Source organism: Mytilus edulis, chromosome 13 (genome assembly GCF_963676685.1).
Source record: "Mytilus edulis chromosome 13, xbMytEdul2.2, whole genome shotgun sequence".
Taxonomy (NCBI): domain Eukaryota; kingdom Metazoa; phylum Mollusca; class Bivalvia; order Mytilida; family Mytilidae; genus Mytilus; species Mytilus edulis.
The window spans coordinates 41,918,236-41,939,030 of NC_092356.1; the positions used below are offsets into that span (position 1 = coordinate 41,918,236).

General features: G+C 31.1%; 2 protein-coding genes across 2 annotated transcripts in view; one reads left to right on the forward strand and one right to left on the reverse strand.

Moving 5' to 3' along the window:
- The window catches only part of LOC139501276 (uncharacterized), a 163,805-nt gene that overhangs the window by 59,868 nt on the left and 83,142 nt on the right, over nt 1–20,795 (reverse strand). Inside the window, exons 107-139 of the mRNA XM_071290312.1 lie at nt 20,607–20,776; nt 20,010–20,183; nt 19,244–19,453; nt 18,663–18,705; nt 16,485–16,648; nt 16,032–16,193; nt 15,601–15,813; nt 15,176–15,218; nt 14,729–14,895; nt 14,154–14,327; nt 13,342–13,557; nt 13,049–13,091; nt 12,504–12,667; nt 12,108–12,263; nt 11,582–11,791; nt 11,100–11,142; nt 10,654–10,817; nt 9,962–10,135; nt 9,518–9,727; nt 9,071–9,113; nt 8,563–8,726; nt 8,039–8,206; nt 7,529–7,738; nt 7,230–7,272; nt 4,797–4,969; nt 4,266–4,430; nt 3,522–3,731; nt 3,152–3,194; nt 2,687–2,850; nt 2,247–2,429; nt 1,319–1,537; nt 985–1,027; nt 61–224 (exon numbers count right to left, since the gene is read on the reverse strand). Coding sequence (XP_071146413.1) covers nt 61–224; nt 985–1,027; nt 1,319–1,537; nt 2,247–2,429; nt 2,687–2,850; nt 3,152–3,194; nt 3,522–3,731; nt 4,266–4,430; nt 4,797–4,969; nt 7,230–7,272; nt 7,529–7,738; nt 8,039–8,206; nt 8,563–8,726; nt 9,071–9,113; nt 9,518–9,727; nt 9,962–10,135; nt 10,654–10,817; nt 11,100–11,142; nt 11,582–11,791; nt 12,108–12,263; nt 12,504–12,667; nt 13,049–13,091; nt 13,342–13,557; nt 14,154–14,327; nt 14,729–14,895; nt 15,176–15,218; nt 15,601–15,813; nt 16,032–16,193; nt 16,485–16,648; nt 18,663–18,705; nt 19,244–19,453; nt 20,010–20,183; nt 20,607–20,776 — 4,892 coding nt within the window. The remainder of the gene's footprint in view (nt 1–60; nt 225–984; nt 1,028–1,318; nt 1,538–2,246; nt 2,430–2,686; nt 2,851–3,151; nt 3,195–3,521; nt 3,732–4,265; nt 4,431–4,796; nt 4,970–7,229; nt 7,273–7,528; nt 7,739–8,038; nt 8,207–8,562; nt 8,727–9,070; nt 9,114–9,517; nt 9,728–9,961; nt 10,136–10,653; nt 10,818–11,099; nt 11,143–11,581; nt 11,792–12,107; nt 12,264–12,503; nt 12,668–13,048; nt 13,092–13,341; nt 13,558–14,153; nt 14,328–14,728; nt 14,896–15,175; nt 15,219–15,600; nt 15,814–16,031; nt 16,194–16,484; nt 16,649–18,662; nt 18,706–19,243; nt 19,454–20,009; nt 20,184–20,606; nt 20,777–20,795) is intronic.
- Nucleotides 17,020–18,794, forward strand: LOC139501277 (heavy metal-binding protein HIP-like). The gene is made up of 2 exons (XM_071290313.1): nt 17,020–17,353; nt 17,655–18,794. The coding sequence occupies exons 1-2, from the start codon at nt 17,173–17,175 to the stop codon at nt 18,077–18,079; spliced, it is 606 nt and encodes a 201-aa protein (XP_071146414.1). The 5' UTR covers nt 17,020–17,172; the 3' UTR covers nt 18,080–18,794.

The following is a 20,795-nucleotide window of genomic DNA, read 5'->3' on the forward strand; positions in this document are numbered from 1 at the left end:
ATTGTGTTTCCATTGCAAGATAAGTTAGAATTCTATGTAAAAATAACCTTATCAACTTACTCTGATGAACAAATCCAGCATCCCATGTGCATTGTTTTTTGGGTAGAAGAACATTTTGTGCTATCACATAATCTTGCTCACAAGCCTGGGCACTCTCAGTACAGACAGAAACGTTCATATCTACTAGGTAGGCATTTTCTGATTCAATATCTAACACAGTAAACCTAAAAAACAGAAAATGAATTTCATAAAATAGAATAAAGAGCAATATAAATACAAAAAATATACAATTACTTTTTATAGACACAATACTAGGTTTTTTTCTTTTACAAAATTGGTCTTTAGAAAATTCCCAATGTAATGCATGTCATGTATGTTGAATAGTTTTGCATTGTTATAACATACAATTTTATTCAATATATTTTTTCCCAAAGGATAAAAATATCTTAAAAGTCCCTGTACAACGTTTGCAGTTACAAATATTAGAACCTTATTTTGAACCAAAAACCATCAACACTTCTTTAAAGCCCTGAAACATGAAACTACATTTCTGAACCAAAACCAATGTAAATTTAAACTGTAAGTTCTTAAATACAAGATCTATTAAGACTGAAACATCTTAAAAGATAACAGTTTTTATCGCTATTTCGTGCATTTTTCCTTTGATCTTTTTTTGTGATAATTTTTCATATCATGCTACTGGCTTGATATGGAAAATTATCGTTAGAAACTAAGGAGGCATGTGGCATTGCTAATGAAATTGACATGAATTTGACAACATTCTCGTAGGTAAAATAGCGATAAACAGATTATCATTGGTCATCTCAACTCCATTACTTTTCTCACATACGCCGTACCGACTCAGGCGAGAAAATCAATCTTGTTGAGATGATCAACGATAATCTATAAATATAGTATCAACACTGCCTTTTAAAGTTGTGATTTTTAAGTTTTAACACAGGATTTTCTTTTCATATGACTTACTGAGTTTTGACTATTCCACCCAAGGAGAAATTCCTCACTTCACCTAAAAAAGATATTAAAAATCAATATAATACTGGAAACTCAAATGTCAACAACAAGTACAAATATATAATTTTTCTACTCATGATATTCACATAAAATAAGTTCTTTTATTCCACTAGTATTAGCAAAAAAATGAATGTTGATGATTAATAATATATGTTTAATATGCATAGTTTAAACCAACCAATATATCAGTATTCTTAAGGAATGCTTTATCAATGCTTGCTTAAGTGCAGTGGCAATATTTCTTTCCTATACAGGACAATATTTTAAAAGGAAATTAGCAACTTACCAAATGTATAGTCTACCATGGCCAGCTTGTAATGGAAGTTTTCAATTCCAACATTGATGACAAAATCACATGGATCTAATTTGACGACCACATGGAAAGGTCGTTGAAGCTTGACCGAGTCAACACAACACTCGATTTCCGTACAACTTGATGTCACATGACATGTTATATCAGTATAGCTGCTAGATAGATCTTGTACAGTGGTATTCAGGCTACATTCTAAATGATAAAAACAAAATCGTTTTAATCTTGAACATCATATTGAGTTAAACTTGTGTAATCTTTATTTCAACACAATAATATATAAAATCAGTAAAGGTTTTATTTTCTATTTTCCCTATTGTTGAAGAACTTGCATGGATTGTTAAATCAGAAATCAATATCAACTATTTCTTAACGCAATAAAGCAATAGGTACCATAAACATTACATTAATTCAAATTTACCTTTTTATTTTCGTTACTGATGTTGCTAGTTTACTTTGAAAAGGTCATAAGAATATTTAACTACATTTAATGTAATTCAATGTAATGATTGAAGAGAAATTGAAATTACTCTTTTATTAACATACTAAAACCACAATTTCACAAATATTGAAAGAACAATTAACTTTTTATTTTTGATAGGGATGTACTTTTAAAAAGACAGTACTGTGGATTCATTATTTTTTGTTGGATGCCAATTTTCGTGGATTTCGTGGGTACAGGTGAACCCTGAATTTAAATGATCAAAGAATTACAAGTTTTCCATAGACTTGCATGCAGACTTTGGCAAAACCACGAAATTAAATGTCCATGAAAGTCCAAGTTTTGTTCAATCCACCAAAATTTGTTCCATTGAAAATAAATGAATACATGACTATTTTTTGCTACTACATGACTACTTTTTGCTATGCAGACTTAACAATATGTTTTACTAACAACACCTACCATCAATCCATCCACCAGCAATAGATGAGTTAAACTTGGCACTGCTTCTACTACACTGAGACTGACTGTCTTGTAGATAAGGAGAAAGACCAGTCTGTTCATACAACAAAAATTCTGCCCACATCGGTAGCGGGTCACCTATGGTCAATCCTTGATCACCTTGCCATGTCTCAAATGAGAAATCTGTAAACAAATGAAAAGGTACATGGTAAAAAAAGATTATGTAAAATTTTACTGTAACCATCAGAAATTGCTTTTAGCTAGTCAAAGTTTTAGTTTTACAAAACTAATTTGAATAACTCAAAATATTTTTCATTACTAGTTTACTAAAGCCTTTGTAGGACCATAAAATAATTTTATTTGATTGAAAAGATTTGACAATGTGGACTTTTTATAAAGGTTTTCAATTTAAATATTTTAAGTCTGAAATCTTGACTTACTTGGAATATGATAGTCAGTTTTCCATTCACATATATCTTTAGGTAATCTGGTATTGTCAAATATTGTAGTGACCATATAACATGGCTGTCCATCCTCGTAACAGTATGATATATTCATACTGACCAAGTACATACTCTCTCCTGGTATATCTTCAATTATGTAGCTAGAAAATACAAAATGAGATATCAAGAATGTATGCTTGGGATTAAGTATTTGTAGGCTTGGTTACATTAGATTAAATCTAAAGGTCATTTAGTCAATTTTTCTATAATATGAATCTGTTATAAGAATTAAGAAGTCTTTGAAAATACAATAGAAAATAGACTTATCAGAATAAGAAGAATAGTATTAAAACAATTAACAATAACACAACAAGATATGCTTTAACTTTGAAATTTAAAATAATATTATTTTTATTAAAATAGTAAAAACCAAAGATTGTTATAATTTAATACAATACTCACTCAATCATAACTGATCCAACAAGTGCAAACTGTTGCTTGGTTCCTAAAAACAAACAATGTCAATGAACTACTAATAATCTATTGCAATTACAGGATTCACTGCATTAAACTTATATAAGTTAAGGCTGAAAGTTTGATTCAAAGCTTGTTATCCTTAGCAGTGATATTACATGTGATTAAGTTAAAAACAAACATGACAGTGAGGAACTATTCTCTTTTACATGATTGACCACTATCAATACTATTGAAAATGTAAAAAAAAATGTTGGTTTGTAAATCGGGAGACAATTTCACTTCCTTCACTCAGCAGACAACCAAACTGAAAAATCAGTACTTATTTAATTTTAATCAATAAAAATCTGGTACCTACCTTCCATGTAATCAACCAATGAAACATTTCTATTGAAACGTTCAATTCCAAGATGCAATACTTGTTTACAGGGGTCAATATGTAGGTACGTCCTGAATGACCTTGAGAGGAAGTCGATTTCAGTACAACATTCTACTGCAGTACAAGCTGAGGTCAGGTGACATTCTGTGGAGTCAGTGATGTTGGGTAAACTGACAGTTTTTGTACAACCTGTAAAATGTATGTATAACAAATATATTATGTTGTCTTGTCAGTTCTAAATATTTTCACAAGCTACAAGATTAAGGAGTTTATGCCATGCTAAATTCAAGAATTATGTACATAGCTGTATTTTATATTTCTATGTCATATAGGTTCCATGATAATTCAAAGATTTTGACTATCTTTTTAAGTCTGCTGTTATATAAAAATTTACTCTTAAATCAAGTAGTTAGATATGTCAATGAATTTTAATAAATTAAAATAAAACGTGAAAAAAAATATTTTTGCAAATTTAACTCTTCATATTTTTCTGGTCTTTTTATTTTTGTTTATTTTATTTTTATGGTCCAAGCCCATACTAGAGTTATAATAAACTTACCCTTTACTTATACCTAACCCTATCAATAGCCATATTCCTAAACTAAACAAAACTGAAATCTAACTCACAGTGCTAATACTTCTGAAGTTTAAAAAGGATACCTTTTTCCAGAATTAATAAAAAAATATTCAATGAATAAAGAAGATTTAAATCCAAACCCTCACCAAGATTCCATCCATTTGTATATTGTGAAGCAGTCTGTCCACATTGATCTGTGTGTAGATATGCAGCAAGGTGAAGGTCATTGAGGAATGATGATGCTGCCCAGTCAGGCAGAACTTGTCCGTCTGCTATTCCATTGTCAGCATACCACTGGGTTTTAGAGAAACCTGAAAAACAATAAAAAATTAAACAAACCATAAACTCATCATCACATGTAGTTAAAAGATTGGCAATTTTGTATAAAAAAATTTCATTGTTGTCACTTTTATTAAACTAAAATAAAGTGCTCTCTTTGAACTTAATATACAATCCATATATTTTTCACGAACTATTAATTACATACTCAGCAAATGTCATAACTTTAAAAGCTTTATTTATAAAATACTGAAGAAAAAAAACAGCAATAAAAGTACTCTTCCTTTGCTTTTTGTGTTTTTGCTGTGCACATCTGTGTCTTGGATGGATAACCGCAAATCTTTTATTCTATATTAGACAAAAGATAATCAGAATAGCTAAAAACGGTGCATACATACCTGAGGTTTTGAATCCGTGGTCATAGCTACATACTCTCTTAGGTAACTTGGTGTTCTCAAAGATTGTAAAGGTGTTTTCCAATGTACAGATAATACCTGATGTCTCATAGCAAAAATAGGCGACTACATTTAACAGATAGTAACGTTCTGTGTACAGATCTTCTATGTTATATCTGAAATACAAGTTCAAAGCATGTTATAGAAAAACCAAAAGTGCTTAACAGCTATAGTCAACTATAATTCATCTGAAGTAAGAAACCTGTATTATTCTGCCATTCAGAACCTTTCTCTGTACTTGTAAAAACAATAACTTGCCATCTTGTGTAGTTCTATGAGAATGTATTTAATTCAATTTAAATTAAAAATCAAAGAGCTGAATAGCTCTGAGGGGAAAGACAGCCCTTGTTTCTATTTCATTTTTTTTTTTGGGGGGGGGGGGGTGTATCTTTTGATAAAGAATGAAAAAAAAGAACAGCTAGAACATGTGTAAGGTTGACACTATTGGAATCAATTGTTGTTTAATGTAATTTCGTTTCTTTTGTTTAGGATTCAATTTAGACCAATGGAAGAGATCTGCATCTTCTAAATCTAAACATTCAATTAAAGTTGATAGTTAATTATCTAAAATTCAACTAGTTGAACTCTGTCATTTAACAACAACTACAATTATTTTTGAAATCTTAATAGTGTACGACTGAACTGCAGGCTAGGGTCATTTTCCATTTTTTGTGACAGTACTCTTAAGATTTTTAATTTTTTTCTAAAGAAAGTTAGGACTGAAAAATATATTCAGTTTTAAATTTCCATTGATAAAGTTCTCAGTTACATCTCTCATCACAGGGATACAGGTACTAAAAAAACTACCTCGACCAAAAACTTTAACCTGAAGCGGGACAGACGGACGAACAGACGAACGAACGGACGGACGAACGGACGCACAGACCAGAAAACATAATGCCCCTCTACTATCGTAGGTGGGGCATAATAAAAATAACAATATGATTGATGTAAACTGTGTGAAGCTTGTTTCCAAATCCTACATTTTGAAATATTTGTAAAATTTCATGAATAAATAGGTTTAAACTACAAAATGCAACATTTGTAATTTTTTTTGTAACTATTACAATGTTTATGTTGGTACACAAAATTTAGTTTTAATGGAAGACTACTTATATACCAAATGTCACATTTTCACTGTTTATTTTAGTGGATAATTAGCTCATAAATTGAGGTGCTCCTGAATTGGAGGAAGAAAATGAAAAAGATCGTTTCTCTCCCCGATCTCATGTAGCCCCTCGGACTTCCTGTTTACTTTGAAAGTTGTTGACCTACAAATTAAAGTATTGCATGTTGATGTTTGAATCATCTACAGCAAACATCATTATGTTTAAATTTAACAAATACTATTTTTTCATAAGTGCACAATCTTTGAGAATGATTTAAATAACCAGTGAAGGATATCCCTGCTTATGCGTAGTGTGGCATTTCAACAATGACGTCACTATAAAATATAATGTAGGTTGGATATATTTAGAATATCTCGTCATACTGATTTTTCCGGATTGTAAAAGAAACGTAAATAGTGTAAAGGAGAGCTCAATATACGATAATTTCGAGAGAAACAGAAGGGAAATGTGTAAAAAAGTGTATAATTCGGAGTTTAGTATGACGTCCATTATCACTGTACTATTATGCATATTTAAGGGGCCAGCTGAAGGACACCTACGGGTGCGGGAATTCTCGCTACATTGAAGACCCATTGGTTGCCTTCGGCTGTTGTTTGCTCTATGGTCGGGTGGTTGTCGCTTTGACATATTCACCATTTCCTTTCTCAATTTTATTTAAAGTCAATTTATTCATTTGTGTCTCCCCATCTCATCATTCTCAGTAAGATTTGTTGGGGGGTTTTCCACACTATAAAAACAAAATGAATGATGTGAGGGAATGTCACTCTGGTCAACCCCATTGGGGATTGACGGCTTGAAGCCGTCTTCCCCAAAAAATCACCCTCACTAAATTGCATTTATCTTTCAGACTTATTGGCACTCACACCACATCTTCCTATATCTATTATATTATTTAATGAGATATTGCAAATACTAAGGACAATGCTTTTTCTGTCCTGATTTTTATTTATAGATTATCGTTGGTCATCTCAATGAGATTGGCTTTCTCCCTTGAGCCAGTAAGGCGAAAGTGAGAAAAGCAATTGCTATTTTGCCTATGACAACTTTGAAATTTACATTGACAATGGCATGTGCGCCCTTAGTTTCTAGAGATAACTTTATCATATCACTCTACTGTGCTGAGTAAGATCAAAGAAAAATTCATAAATAGTGATAAAGTAAGTTCTATGTACTTTTTGTTATTCATCAGAGCATTAGTAGACTTTTTTTTTCCTTCTTAATTTCATTCTAAATATTACAAACTTACTTAAGACGGACAATTCCTTGTAGATTGTAGTAATGATCCTCTCCTAAAAATAGGAAAACAAAGTTTTAAAAAACCTGACATTGTCTAGAGATTTTCCCAAAATATTCTATGGGATATTTACATTGGTAAAAAAGACAATTGTATTATCTTATGCATATCTTTAATTATCTAATATTTCAAATGTAATTTACAATATGCATGTGTTACTAACATTATTCAAATACAACTTCCCCTATTTAAATATTACTCACAATATTCAAATTTAACTTGTGATATATTCAAATATAAATATAACTTACCAAATTCGAAATCACTGAGTGTTCTGTTGTATCTTGCTCTCTCTATACTGATACTAAGTCTGTTTGAACAGGGATCCAGTAGAAGGGAGAATTCAATTGACCTCTCAATCAAATCATTCTCAATACAGGCTTCGACACCTGTACACATGGTTGTTATATGGGCATTAACTTTGTCTGATAAAGTTGGCAATGTCAAGTTAGCAGCACAATCTGAAAGAAACAAAGAATGCATAAAAGACTAATGTGAGACACTTCACCAGGGTTAATTGGGACATTTGAATAATTGATGTCACAATAACTTTCACCAATTAAGTCATTTAAAAAGATTGAGTTTAATTAAATGTTTATTGCAACTTTTTCAACAGTAATAATTTATTGCAAAATTAATACAAAATGTCTTTAGATTCTTCTGAAAATCTCCCATTGATAAATTTTGTGTAGAAGGAAATCTTAAATTCTAAGGTTTCAACAGACGACAGCTATAGTATAAGATGAGCATTTGTTTTATACCTTGTGTCCATGATTCATTGTTATACAGGGCACCAGTTCTGTTACACATTTCATCCTGCATGAATGGAGCCAGGTTTGTATCTTCCATAAACTGTAGTATCAAGTTTGGTGTCAAGGGATCATTAGGCCCGTGGTTTCTGTTTATCAAATAGGTGTACAGTGAAAAACCTGAAAAATTCAAAGTATTATTATTAATGCATTATCCTACAAATCTTTGTATTCGTAGTGATATTTATATAAACAGAAGTTAAATTTAGTTTTATTCAGGGCAATTTAAAGGGAATAGCCATACATTGTTTAACCATAGATTATAAAATGTATTTGTTCTTGGTACAAGATTGGATAGAAATTCCCCCCTGTCTCTAAGATTCCAAAAATGTTTGATCATTCTAGTTATATCTAATCCTTAAAAAAAACTAAAGTAAAATAATCAAAATACAGAATATTTCATGAAACGAACATTTTTTAATTATTTTAAATCAATATTTATTCAATGTTGTTGATATACATAATTAAATACTAACCAGAAATATGGAAGTCTGAGCTCCAATCACATTGCTTCTTAGATAGAAGGGCCTTGTCCATTAGTATGTTGGCTGCTTCAACAGGTCCAGCGGATTCATAGGATAATGTCAGATTCATAGAAACCAAGAACTGTCTGGACTCATATAGATTCTCTATAATGAAGCTGTAAGAAAAAAGATATTTTTAATTGTTTTCCATGTCCCTTTCTTGGTATTGATGTTTGGGTCAGATCTTTGAAAGTCTTTTAAATTTACAATGAAATGTTCCAGACTCTTAATAAAAGTCTGATAAAACTAATAATACTTATCTTTTTTTTTACATTTAATAATATTTATCTTATGAGAACATTTCAGTGTTCATGTTGAAAAACACTTTAACACTAATGACTATATTCCGTCTGTCTTTTTTTATTGTTGAGGAAGCCAGAGTATAGGAAAGTACAATTAGTTGTATCAATGAAAAATCACATTGTATGTACCCTTTGATATAAATATGTTTAATACTTACTCCATTGTCAACAAACCAAACAGGTCCATACTTTGTAAAACTCCTGTAAATTGAGGAAGACATTGTTAATTGACACAGCAATACAGCAGTAAATATTGTAAAAATCAAATAAACAGATTTTTAAATAAATGAGATGAAGTTACAAATAAATTACACAAAAACGTGAAGTAATGAAACGCGAAGAAATGAGAAAAAATCCTGTAAATTCAGAAATTATTGTGTGAATTTATGATTGCGAATTTTGTAGAATGGACTCAAATGCGAGATTTATTATCCAATTTTTTAAGAAAATCTGCAGGCAGTTATATTGTAAGATATAAGAATGCATGTTCTTTTTATTGCAATACTCATTCACTCGAACTATACACATTGATTTCTGATTTTACAGTGAGGCCATGATATAAAATTATTCCATATTATTGAAATCTAAATTACACTAGAACTCACCCCACTGATAGTCATGGAAGGGAACTTTGAACTCCAGTTTTTCAATCCTGACAGACAGTTCAAAGTTACAGGAGTCAATTTCAAGCTCCGTCTCCATTGGTAAACCCAGCAGGCCAACTTCATGACAACACCTGACAAAGCTACAAGTGGGCGGTATGTAACACTTCAGTGTACTTGATGGTAAGTTCTCCAAGTTAGAGGCTGAGCATTCTGTAATGTAGATAGTATATCATAGATTTTTTAAATATCAAACCATTATCATTTAAGCTAGTCTACTTTGTCAAGCAGAGTCGGTCTTCCATCAGACCAGGAATTTTTTTTTGTGGTCAATGTTTTTTGAGTGAAATATTTACATATTTACGGTCATTTGTTTTACAAAAAAAACATATAAAACCATGATATTTTTTTTAACCAAAAACACAACTTTGTATGTAAGAAACCTACCATCCTTCCATCCATTGATAGCTCCTGTGTATGGTGAATTGTATCCCTGGCAGGGTGTATCTGCCTGGTAAGGTCCAACAAATAGAGCCTCTGTCAGTCTGGCTATGTCTACAGGGAACAGCTGGGCATCAGATGTAATGTTCATCTCATTTCTCCACCCAGACTCAGAGAAATCTGTGAAAAATAGTCATTTCAGTGTAAAGTTTGAATCTGAATATTTTACGTGAAATTTTTATCATGTTTCAACATCTGATTTATATTTTTTCTTTTTTATCTTTGACCAGAATAAAACTAATAAAAACTAAAATAGAATGATTGGATTAAATATCATGTTATAAAGCTGCATGACTACTTCTGTAGAAATATTTTTGTATTCAAATATGAACACAAATTTTGAAACTGTTTTCACTATACATTATAATGTGCCAGAAAATCATGCTTCCATTTACAAATTAAGACAGTGGTTTATTACAGCTAATTCATTATGTTGTGCATGCTTAAAAAACAAGGCTTACTTTTTTTTAAATTCAAGGCAATTTAGAGTTTTACATTGTATAAACACCTGATATTGTTGATGACAGTATGTTGATCTTTAATATTTTTTAGTCATTAATTTGCTTTCTCATTGGCCTAGGCCTCAAAAAGAACAATTAGACAGATCCAAGAAGTCAGGGTATAAGTTATCATCTTACTTGGATCTCTGAAGCCGGTTTTCCATTGACACGGCTTTTTATGCAAAACAGAACTATGGAACACCATTGTTTGTAATTCACATGGAGCTGATGACTCGTAGCAAATACTGATGTTCATGTCGACAAGGTACTGGTAGTCATTGGTCAAATCGTATATCACATAACTGAAATACACATTAAAAATACACTTATCTCATCATCATGAAATATTCATTTTTTAATATCTTTACAAAAAAATTAAATAATGGTGAAAACTTAACAAATAAATAAAAACAAAATAGTTAATAAATATTCTACCCCAAAAAAGATCTGAATTCAAAAAATTACTTCTTTCATTAGTTCCATTTTTTACATTTTATAAAAAACTTACAAAAATCTTTTTATTTTTAACAAAGGTCAGTCACTTTTTGTTTACATTTTTTAAAATTTTATTCTATGATACTTACTCTACTCTTACAACATTTTCCATGTAAAATTGCTGTAAACTTCCTGTAATAAATCAAAACATTTCAGTGTTAACTTAAGATAAATTAATGTTAACATTCCAGTATTTTAACATCTTACAAGTGTGGACACAGATCAGTGTGGATTCTTACAAGTGTGGACACAGATCCGTGTGGATAATGTGTTTTTGATGTTTGACAGAGTTCTCTGTTCCCCACTAGGGTTCTATGTTAATTTGTGTTACAATTGAATAATCTAATTTTTGGAAAATCATTTTCAGCCTATTCAAACCCCTTTTAAAATGCACATGCATGACGATTTCTTAATTGTGATTAAAGAAAACAATAATCTTTGTTACTAATATTATTAATATTAATTTCTTATGCAAAATTTATTTTTTCATAAATTACCTGATTCAGGTACTACATTACATTCAAAATATTTTTGTTTTTTTATCTTAATATTAAAGCAAAAATTGACTTACCAAAACTGAAATCAAACAAACTTCTATTGTACTCTAAATAATCAATGGTGAGAGACAAACTTTGGTCACATGGGTTCAGTAGAAGGTGCACATCTATGTTACGATTCAGTTCCTCTGTGTACACACAACATTTGACACCAGTACAACTACTTGAGACTTGGCAGGTTACATTGTCATGGAGCATTGGCTTGTCAACATTCAATGGACAACCTGCAATTATATTTTCGAAACAGTGTAAATTTTCTCCACCATTATTTAGAATTTGAAAAAAAGTGTAAATATGTCTATTCAAAATAGACTTAACATATTGTTGTTTTATCTGAATCAAAGCATTAGCATTTCTGTTCAATAATGTATGAAAGATTTATTTTGAGAAATCAAAATATAAAATTTATCAATGCTAATGAGTTGGCAGGATCAACTGGTTTGAGAAAATAAAGTATAAACTACATGGAACATAAGAACAATCAAACATCAATGATGGAAATTCTAAATTGCAGTTCTTCATCCTATTAAAGCTTATTACCTCCTGATTGCCATCCTGGTGATGCAATGGTACACTGTGGTTCCTTCATATACTTGGCTATTTTCAAATCACTCATGAGAAGAGAAGCAGCATATTCTGGTAGAGAGTTTGATGAACTTAATCCTTTATTAGTCTTCCAGTCTGCTACAGAAAATCCTGGAAATATAATTTTCATATGTATAAAAGAACAAAAGGAGAATTTAGTCACCAATTGCGATGAGCATTTTCAGAGAGTAACATACAGGGTTTTATCAATTTAAAGAGCTTTTATTAGCAGACAACAGATGTTTGACTGATGCACACCTCATGTAAGTGACAATCATTTTGTTAATAGAATTGGTAACTGTTGACTGTACAATTTAATCCCTTCTGAATCTTTATCCTTTATATTATTACCTGGAATGGCAAACTGTCCAGTAGATGTACATGTAGGTTTGTCTATCTTGAGACTACTAGCTACTACTCTCTGTACAGCACAATCAGCATTGGCCTCTAAACATACACTCAGTGTTACTGTCAACAAGTAGGAACCATCTATTGGTAATTCCTCTATCTGATAGCTGAAATGTAAAAAAATCCATTAAGTATCATCACTCTAACATACATGTGATTGGGTAGTCATGGTTTTCTTATTTTTCATATCTATTTTGTCAGTCATGTGAAAATTTCAGAACACGGTACCAATAATATTTGATAGATTACAAATTTATGAAGAACAGAAAACTTCCAATTATTACTTAAACTGTTTCTAATGAAAATGTGTTCTTTTAACACTACACAAGTATAGTCAAGAGCAAACATAACCCTTTCACTGTTATGAACATTGATGAATTTTGTTAAAGAATGAGAAAAAAAAGACTTCATTTTATGGTTTTATTACTTTTTGTGCATGATTTGCAAACTTAAATAAAATATTTTTTTATACTAAAATTAACACTTACTCCATTTTGAAGACACCATTTATGTAGAACTTATCTTGTGTACCTGAAATGTATCAAGATCATTGTTTATATATACAGGAGATATCATCTGTTTACATAACTGAAAAATCTACTGCAATTATAAAAGCAACAATTGCATAGTTGATTAAAAAAAATGCTCTCTAAATATAGAGTTTTATAATAATAAACACTACAACTTCTGCATTCTTTATTTTAACATAAGCTTTTTGATAAATCTATTTTATAACTATCCATTAAATCTTTCATTAAACCAATTAAACAATTGAACTTACCAAACTTATAAGTCAAGAGATTCTGTTCATATTCCAGTCCTTCAATGGCGACAGTCAATTTGTATTTACAAGCATCAACAGATATTTTGTATAAGAATGACCTTCCAATGACAGAGGCATCTACACAACACTGGAACCCTGTACAATCTGGTAACGTGTAACAGGTTGTCTCTGTTGGTTTGATATATTCCAGTGTAAGGGACTGAGTTGTACAACCTATAAACAAAATAAAACAGAATTTGTAATCCATAGTTTTTTTCAGAATCTAATGGATTACTGTGGATTCCTTATTTTTCGTTGTATACTAATTTTCCTTGATTTAATGGGTACAGATGAACCAAAAATTTAAATGTTCAACGAATTACAAATTTTCATACACTTGTATGCAGACATTAGCAAAACCACAAAATTAAATATCCACAAAAGTGTACGTTTTCCTCAATCAACGAAAATAAGTACCCACGAAAATAAGTGAATCAACAGAATTGGTAATTTTCTTGAACATACAACAAATGTAAAAATAATGTTACCCAATGCCATGTATAGGATGTTTTTAATCTAATAAAAAAAACTTTGATGTACACTTACGAAAACATTACTTGAAATCCATATTTCTGAAATGGTAAATTTTCAACTTTTTATCTCCCTTTTTCTGATTTCTATATTGATTAGATATTATTTTTACTGCAATACTTTAATCATCTTTGCAATATTAAGGAAAGCATAGAAATGTACTTTCAATTGAAAAATATATTGCATATCTAAATATCGAATACTCGCCTTAATATTTGATGAAATTATATTGCCCTTACCTTTCATCCATCCGTCATAGGTCGTACCAAATGGTGAAGACAGTCTGTTACATGACTGCTCCAGTAGATATTGTGACACACTGGCTGTATTCAAAACCTGCTGTACAAAATAGCTAGGTAGTGTGGTCACTCCTACTAAATGGTAAGTCTGTCTCATAGCTTCCAAGGAGAACCCTAAAAAATAACATAGGTATTTACCACATACAGCCAATTTTGTACTGCATTACAGAATAAAAATTTCATTTTCTTACTCCCTTGACCCTTGTTCTTTACTGATATTAAAGGGCCCTGATTGATTGGTTTTTACAGTCACTTTTAGTAATATTTGCCATTTCAGAGCGGTTAACTTTTATTAATGAAAAAAGCTACAGTGCTTGGAGGGAACAACAACCCTTCTGCAGGAAATCTGACAATATTGTAATATATTAAGTAATCTTGCTTTCAGATAAATAATACTGATGTTTTTGCACCCTGTTGCTGTTGTTAAATATTAAAAACAAGATTGATAACTTGCTAGATAACCTGTATGCAAATGCATTAAGAACACCGTGAAGAAATTGTTCTAATCAACATACCTGTAACTACAAAATCACTGGAGAAGTCACAAGTTTTCTTGTGCAGTAAAGTGTTGACAAAAATGTTCACAGGCCCAACTTCACATGCTCCCGACGACTCGAAACATACACTCAAGTTCATGTTCACTAAGTACAGGTTCTCACTTGGTAAGTTGTTGATGGTGAAGCTGAAAATGTTAAAAAGTAAATTACACATCTGAACATTTAGATATTCCTCAATTGAACAACACTTGTTCCAATGATTTATATATGGAAATTTCCAATTTATTGGAAATCTTGCTCATCTTTCAAAAGATCAAGAAAATATTTAAGACTGACAAATGTGAGGTATAGGAAACATTCCAAATCATAAATCAGAACAAGAAAAAATCAGCTTTTCAGTATTATATCAGCAATCTATTTGATCTTTCATCAGGTATCTTATAAAATACATAGTGATCAACTTACTCTATTCTGACAACTCCTCTATACCAAACTTGCCACAAATCTCCTAAAAATAAACAGGTCAAGCATATCAAAACCATATCATAACAACACACTTTGGTACACATTTTATACACTATACTCATAAAATAAGGGGCTGCACACTAATCTTTATGTTTCAGTAAAAGTATTGTTACATGATATATATTATTTCCTTCCCTTGTGTTATATAGTATTAGTTCTCAATAGTAACAGTACACATTATTAACTATATGCAAGAAAACTAACTGCATGTATCTTTACTTTGTAAATTTAATTTTTAAAGACTTTACTTTATGCAACTTCAAAATTAAAAATTTTGAGACATTCCAAATCATGTGAAATTGATGAAGTAATAACAGTCATTTTGGATTTCTTCCAGTTTAAGGCATTATGCCCAATATTCTTACCATATTGTTTTTCCAAAAGTCCGACATTGAAGTTCATTTTCTCTATCTGTACCATCATACGAGCATGACAGGGGTCAATATCTACAGCAGCATGGAAACTCCTGTCGAGTCTTGGTGAGAACACACTACAGTCTACAGCAGTACAGTGGGGCTGAAGAGTACAATTAGCTGCAGGAGAAATGTCGGGTAACTCTACCATCCCAAATTCACATTCTGAAAATAACACTATGGATTTTAACATTTTTTTATAACCTTATATGACCATATTTGATTAAAGATGAACCTTAAGTAACAATACATACAACAAAGTTGTTATACAAAAGTAAAACAAGTAGTGTGAAATGGGAGCTCAAACCTGATGATTTATTTTGTTCAGGGGAGCTAATTCTGATATATGCCATATTCCTATGAAAACATGTGTATGCACTTACCATTGTTCCAGCCATTACTACTGACATTAACTACAGTATAACCAGTAGGTTCATAGAACTTGACAATGTCAAGGACTTCTTCAAGGTCGTCTAGTGCATCACCTGTCAGGGGTGTGGCATCTGTATATCCAGTAGTGGTAAGCCAGCTGGTATAACTAAAGCCTGAAAAAGTAAGAATAAAACCATTAGTTTGATTTATAACATCTGGAAGGCAATGTAAAACCATTAAACTGTATTGAAGAAAGTTTCAATATTTCTTTGTTTATAACTCACAATACAATTTGTCACTTAGCAGGACTGCTTGATGATTTTTTTTATTTATCACCATCTAAGATATTCAGCAATTTTAATACTGCAATAGCTTGGATTCAAATTTAAAAAAAATGGTAATGTCACTCTGCTTGTGCCTTTCTTTTCCATTAAACATCCCATTAAATAGAAGTGATAATTTACCTGACTGAGCAAAATTTGTCTGTGTATCACATGTATGTTTAGGTAACAATGTATTCTGGAAAATTTGAGACACAAACTGGCAATCTTGACCACTGCTCCAACAGATGCTGACCGTCATGTTGACCGTATACATTCCACTGTACACCAGATCATCAACAGAGAAGCTATAAATAGTAATAAATTATAACCTAAACACCTAAAACTAATGGCAGAAATATACATAAATCAAAACATTTTAGTTTGACATAATTAATCTATATCAGCATCTCAAAATGTTGAAATTTGTCTCATGATAAACAGTATAAGAGTATAGGTAGCTTTGAAGATGGAGTGATATTAAATGATTATTTTCTGTGAAAGATGATCAAAAATGGATTAAAAAAAATGGTTAAGTTAATCAAAAATAATAATACAGAGATGTGTAAAAGCATGTTTACATGTAACCAAAGCCTTCAGTTCAAACCACTTGAAGCCTCAATTATATAATGTATTGTATCAAATTTCTCCAATTATAGTTGTTACAAATATATTTTAAGTGTTTTAAGCTATTTTCAAACTAATTACTGGTGAACAAATTTATAGTATCTTAAACAGCAGACTGTAAACTTATATAGATAAAGGTTTTAAGTGCTTTATTTGTATATTTCAAATGTTTTTCTTCACTTAATTTATAAACTAAGCTTGAACAATGGTGTATTTCAGTAAAAGGTTACTACTTGTATTTGCTTTGATGGACTTTATTTCATTATCAAATTCTATTCATAATGACAGTGATGTTGAAAGCAGAATGGATTTCCTGCAAAGCTCTATGGATAGAATGGAGCATAGGATTTTAACTCTAACAAAAACTGTAAACAGACTATCCAAAAGTAAGTTTAGATTATTGATTGATATGATTTATGCTTGAGATAAGGTATTCAAAGTTAAATTGAACAGTAGCCTAGAAATGCTGAGATCTTTATCCTATAAAACAATTCACACATCAAATATTTATTTTTAGACACTTTTCAATATATTAAAATGTGAAATTAAGGTTAATTCTCTATTCCTTGAAGTGGCAGACATATTAGAATAAACATTTTTCGCATATCATGTCTTAATGGTTCACTTCTTTCAATAGTTATTATATTCTTTGTTTCAATAAATTATGATTTTATTTTCTTTTTTCAGGAAAGAAAGATGAACATGTAATGTTCTATGCGACTTTGTCATCTGATACAGTACTGAACATAAATTCAATTGTGAAATTCAATGAAATTCAGTTTGATGAAGGAGCAGACTTCAACTCAGGAGATGGTGTGTTTGTTTCACCTGTGTCAGGTGTTTTTATGTTTTCTTGGACAACACTTACATATAGCGGAAAAAGTATAGACACAGAACTCAGAGTTGAAAATGTAGTAAAAGCTAAACAAATTATCTCCCTTGGGTCATCAGCTGGAAGTATTCAAAGTACCCAGTTTGTAATTTGCAGGGTAAATGAAAAGGATCATGTTTGGATACAAACAGGAGCTGGTTTTACCACTGAAAACTTCTTTGATCATCTTTTTAAAGGTTCCAAAAGTTCTTTTATGGGAATATTGCTTCATGTGGTTTGAAATGTAATGACAAAAGTGGTGTGAATTAACATTTTATCATGACCTTATAGAAACTTGTTTTTGAATGACTGCATTTTAGAAGAAATATTCAGCCTTGTATTTTTTTTGTGCATATTTCAAAACAGTAACATCATGTGTGAAAGATATTTTGTATGTGAGCTAAAATAAAATACTTTGAAAAAAAGAATATATGTCCATAGGACACCATTCTTGTTAGTTTGTGGGAAAACTTTGCATGCCTATGGGCTGTTCCAGTAGTCTTTGAATGCACTGAAGATATACGTTTCTCTATTTACTTTTTCCTGGTACAGTCCTAACAGTTAATTTTCTGCATGCCTTCAAACTTACTACTTAAAATTAGTGAAACAGTTTACTGTAAATTCAGAAATTATTACGTGCATTTATTATTGCGATTTTGTCATTTTAGACTACAATGCAGTTTTAATTTTTTGCGGTATTGAGGAAAAAAAAAATTCATATAAAAAATTTCAAAATGCGATTTTGAATTATTGCAATTTATATAACCCTGTCACATTTTTCTGCAATAATTTCTGAATTTACAGTACCTGAATCCAATAATTACCTGACTTTGTATATACCACCAAGGTCTAGTTCATAACTTCTCTCTGAAAGAACAAAGAATAATTCATACATTTTTCATATCTCAAATTTGTCAAGAGATTTTTTTTTCTTTTCAATAAATATTGAGACAGTGTACAATGACTTGTTTCCTTCTTTTTCAGATTAATTTGCCTAGTTGCCTATTGTTTTTGTGTCATTGAGTTGCTGTTCCATCGAAGTACCGTATAGCTGGTTATTTTCGCAGGGTGTAAATTTTCTCTTATTTTCGCGGATAGAACAAAATCGGCAAAATAAATTCCGCCATGTTAAAAGTGTACATGCAAAGGTATTGATAAAATTTTGAATCCGCCAAAATAATAACCATCAAAATATTTCGTATACCTTATTGAATAAAAATCACAAGATTTTACACCCGCAAAAATAACCCTCTATACGGTTTTTACATAAATCATTTGTAATGTAATATATGTTCCCTATTGGAATTTTTAGAATTAGGATAAATGCAACGTTTTCATAAAACAAATAAATGATAATCAATAATAGCAAACAATTACAACACATTAAATATTATTCTCTACTCACCAAAGTCAAAGTCTAGAAGAGAGATCTCAAAACTGTATTTCTCTACTCCAATCAGTAAGGAGAATTCACAGGGGTCCAGACTAAGGTAGGCATTGAAGTCACTCATGGTCTCAGGGTCATTGACACAACAAGACACCTCAGAACATTTACTACCAATCAAACATACAATATCTCCATCCAAGACACCAGGGGATACTCCAAGAGTACAGTCTGTAAAAACATTTCATAGTTACGGTATAAAACAGAATAACTACAAAATTCTTCTAACATTGAATTTCAAAATTCTGATTATTTACAACCCATCTGGTTGCATTGGTTGATGACGATTCAATCAAGGAGTAGGTCCGGTAAGGCCCCTTTTTGGCCCAAAAATATAACAGTTTTACAAAATTGTTAAAATGTAAACTTTTAGTTATTTATTGGACAGTTGAATGCTTCTGCTACATAAATATGGGCTGTTTTTGACAATACAATGCATATATATCGGGTTGTAGCACCATTAAGTCATGCTAAATTACTGAAATCTTCAAAATTCTATCATTTTAGTTACATTTTAGACGGTTTCCGTGTAAAACGAAAGTGGCCGCATTCTTGTTCATCCTTAATATTGCAATGTAAGTTTAGACAAAAAAGGTCAGCTTATATTCTATATGCAGTCTAAACTACGAGCTTATCTTCACATAATGCTTTTTGATGAATTTTATTTATCTTAGGACTTTTGGATTATTAATATTTGTTTACAAAAACAGCAATAAATTTGACTTACTGTTAACCCAGCCATCTACAGATCCTTGGTAGTCTCCAATTGTATGATTACAGCGAGGTTTGTTCTGGTAAAGAGCTATTTCAGTTTCTTCTAATAACTTGGCAATCTGCCAGGAGTTCAGTGTGGCATCATCTGCAAGGCCTCGTGATGTCTTCCATTGTTCCTTTGTAAAACCTGAAAATAATTTATAACAGAATTATTGTTTCTGTAAACAAAATCTTACATAAGCAGATATTAAAATGATAGTAACTCAATCCCCAGTCAGTTTCATATAAGGCAAAACAAACTATCTCTTTTCAAAGTGAGACCATAGGAGCTTAAAAGTACACATATATTTCAATTAATGAGCATCTTGTAGCAAAAAGTCCATAAACATTTTATCATAAGGATTGCCCTAAGCTGTCTTAAGCCACATTGCTGCCATATGCTCTATTCCATAATATAAAACATGGGACCTAAGGAAAGCCCTTTGAAATCTCCACTATGGGTGGATGCCAACTACAGTGATAATCTATGCTGTTCAACAGATGCGTACACCGCACCTCATTCTATTCATGTCCAGTAATAACTAATGAGAAACAATATAAGAAAACTTACCAACTTCAGAATATCCATAACCCCACTCTGGAAGACATGATGATCTTGGTAATTCAACACTGTCCATTACTGTAAGGCTGTATTCACATGGTGAACCATTCGTGGTACACACCTCAAACATAACAGATGCTCTGTACAAATTCTGGTCTGGTAAATCATCTATAGTGTACCTGGATAGAATTTTTTTAT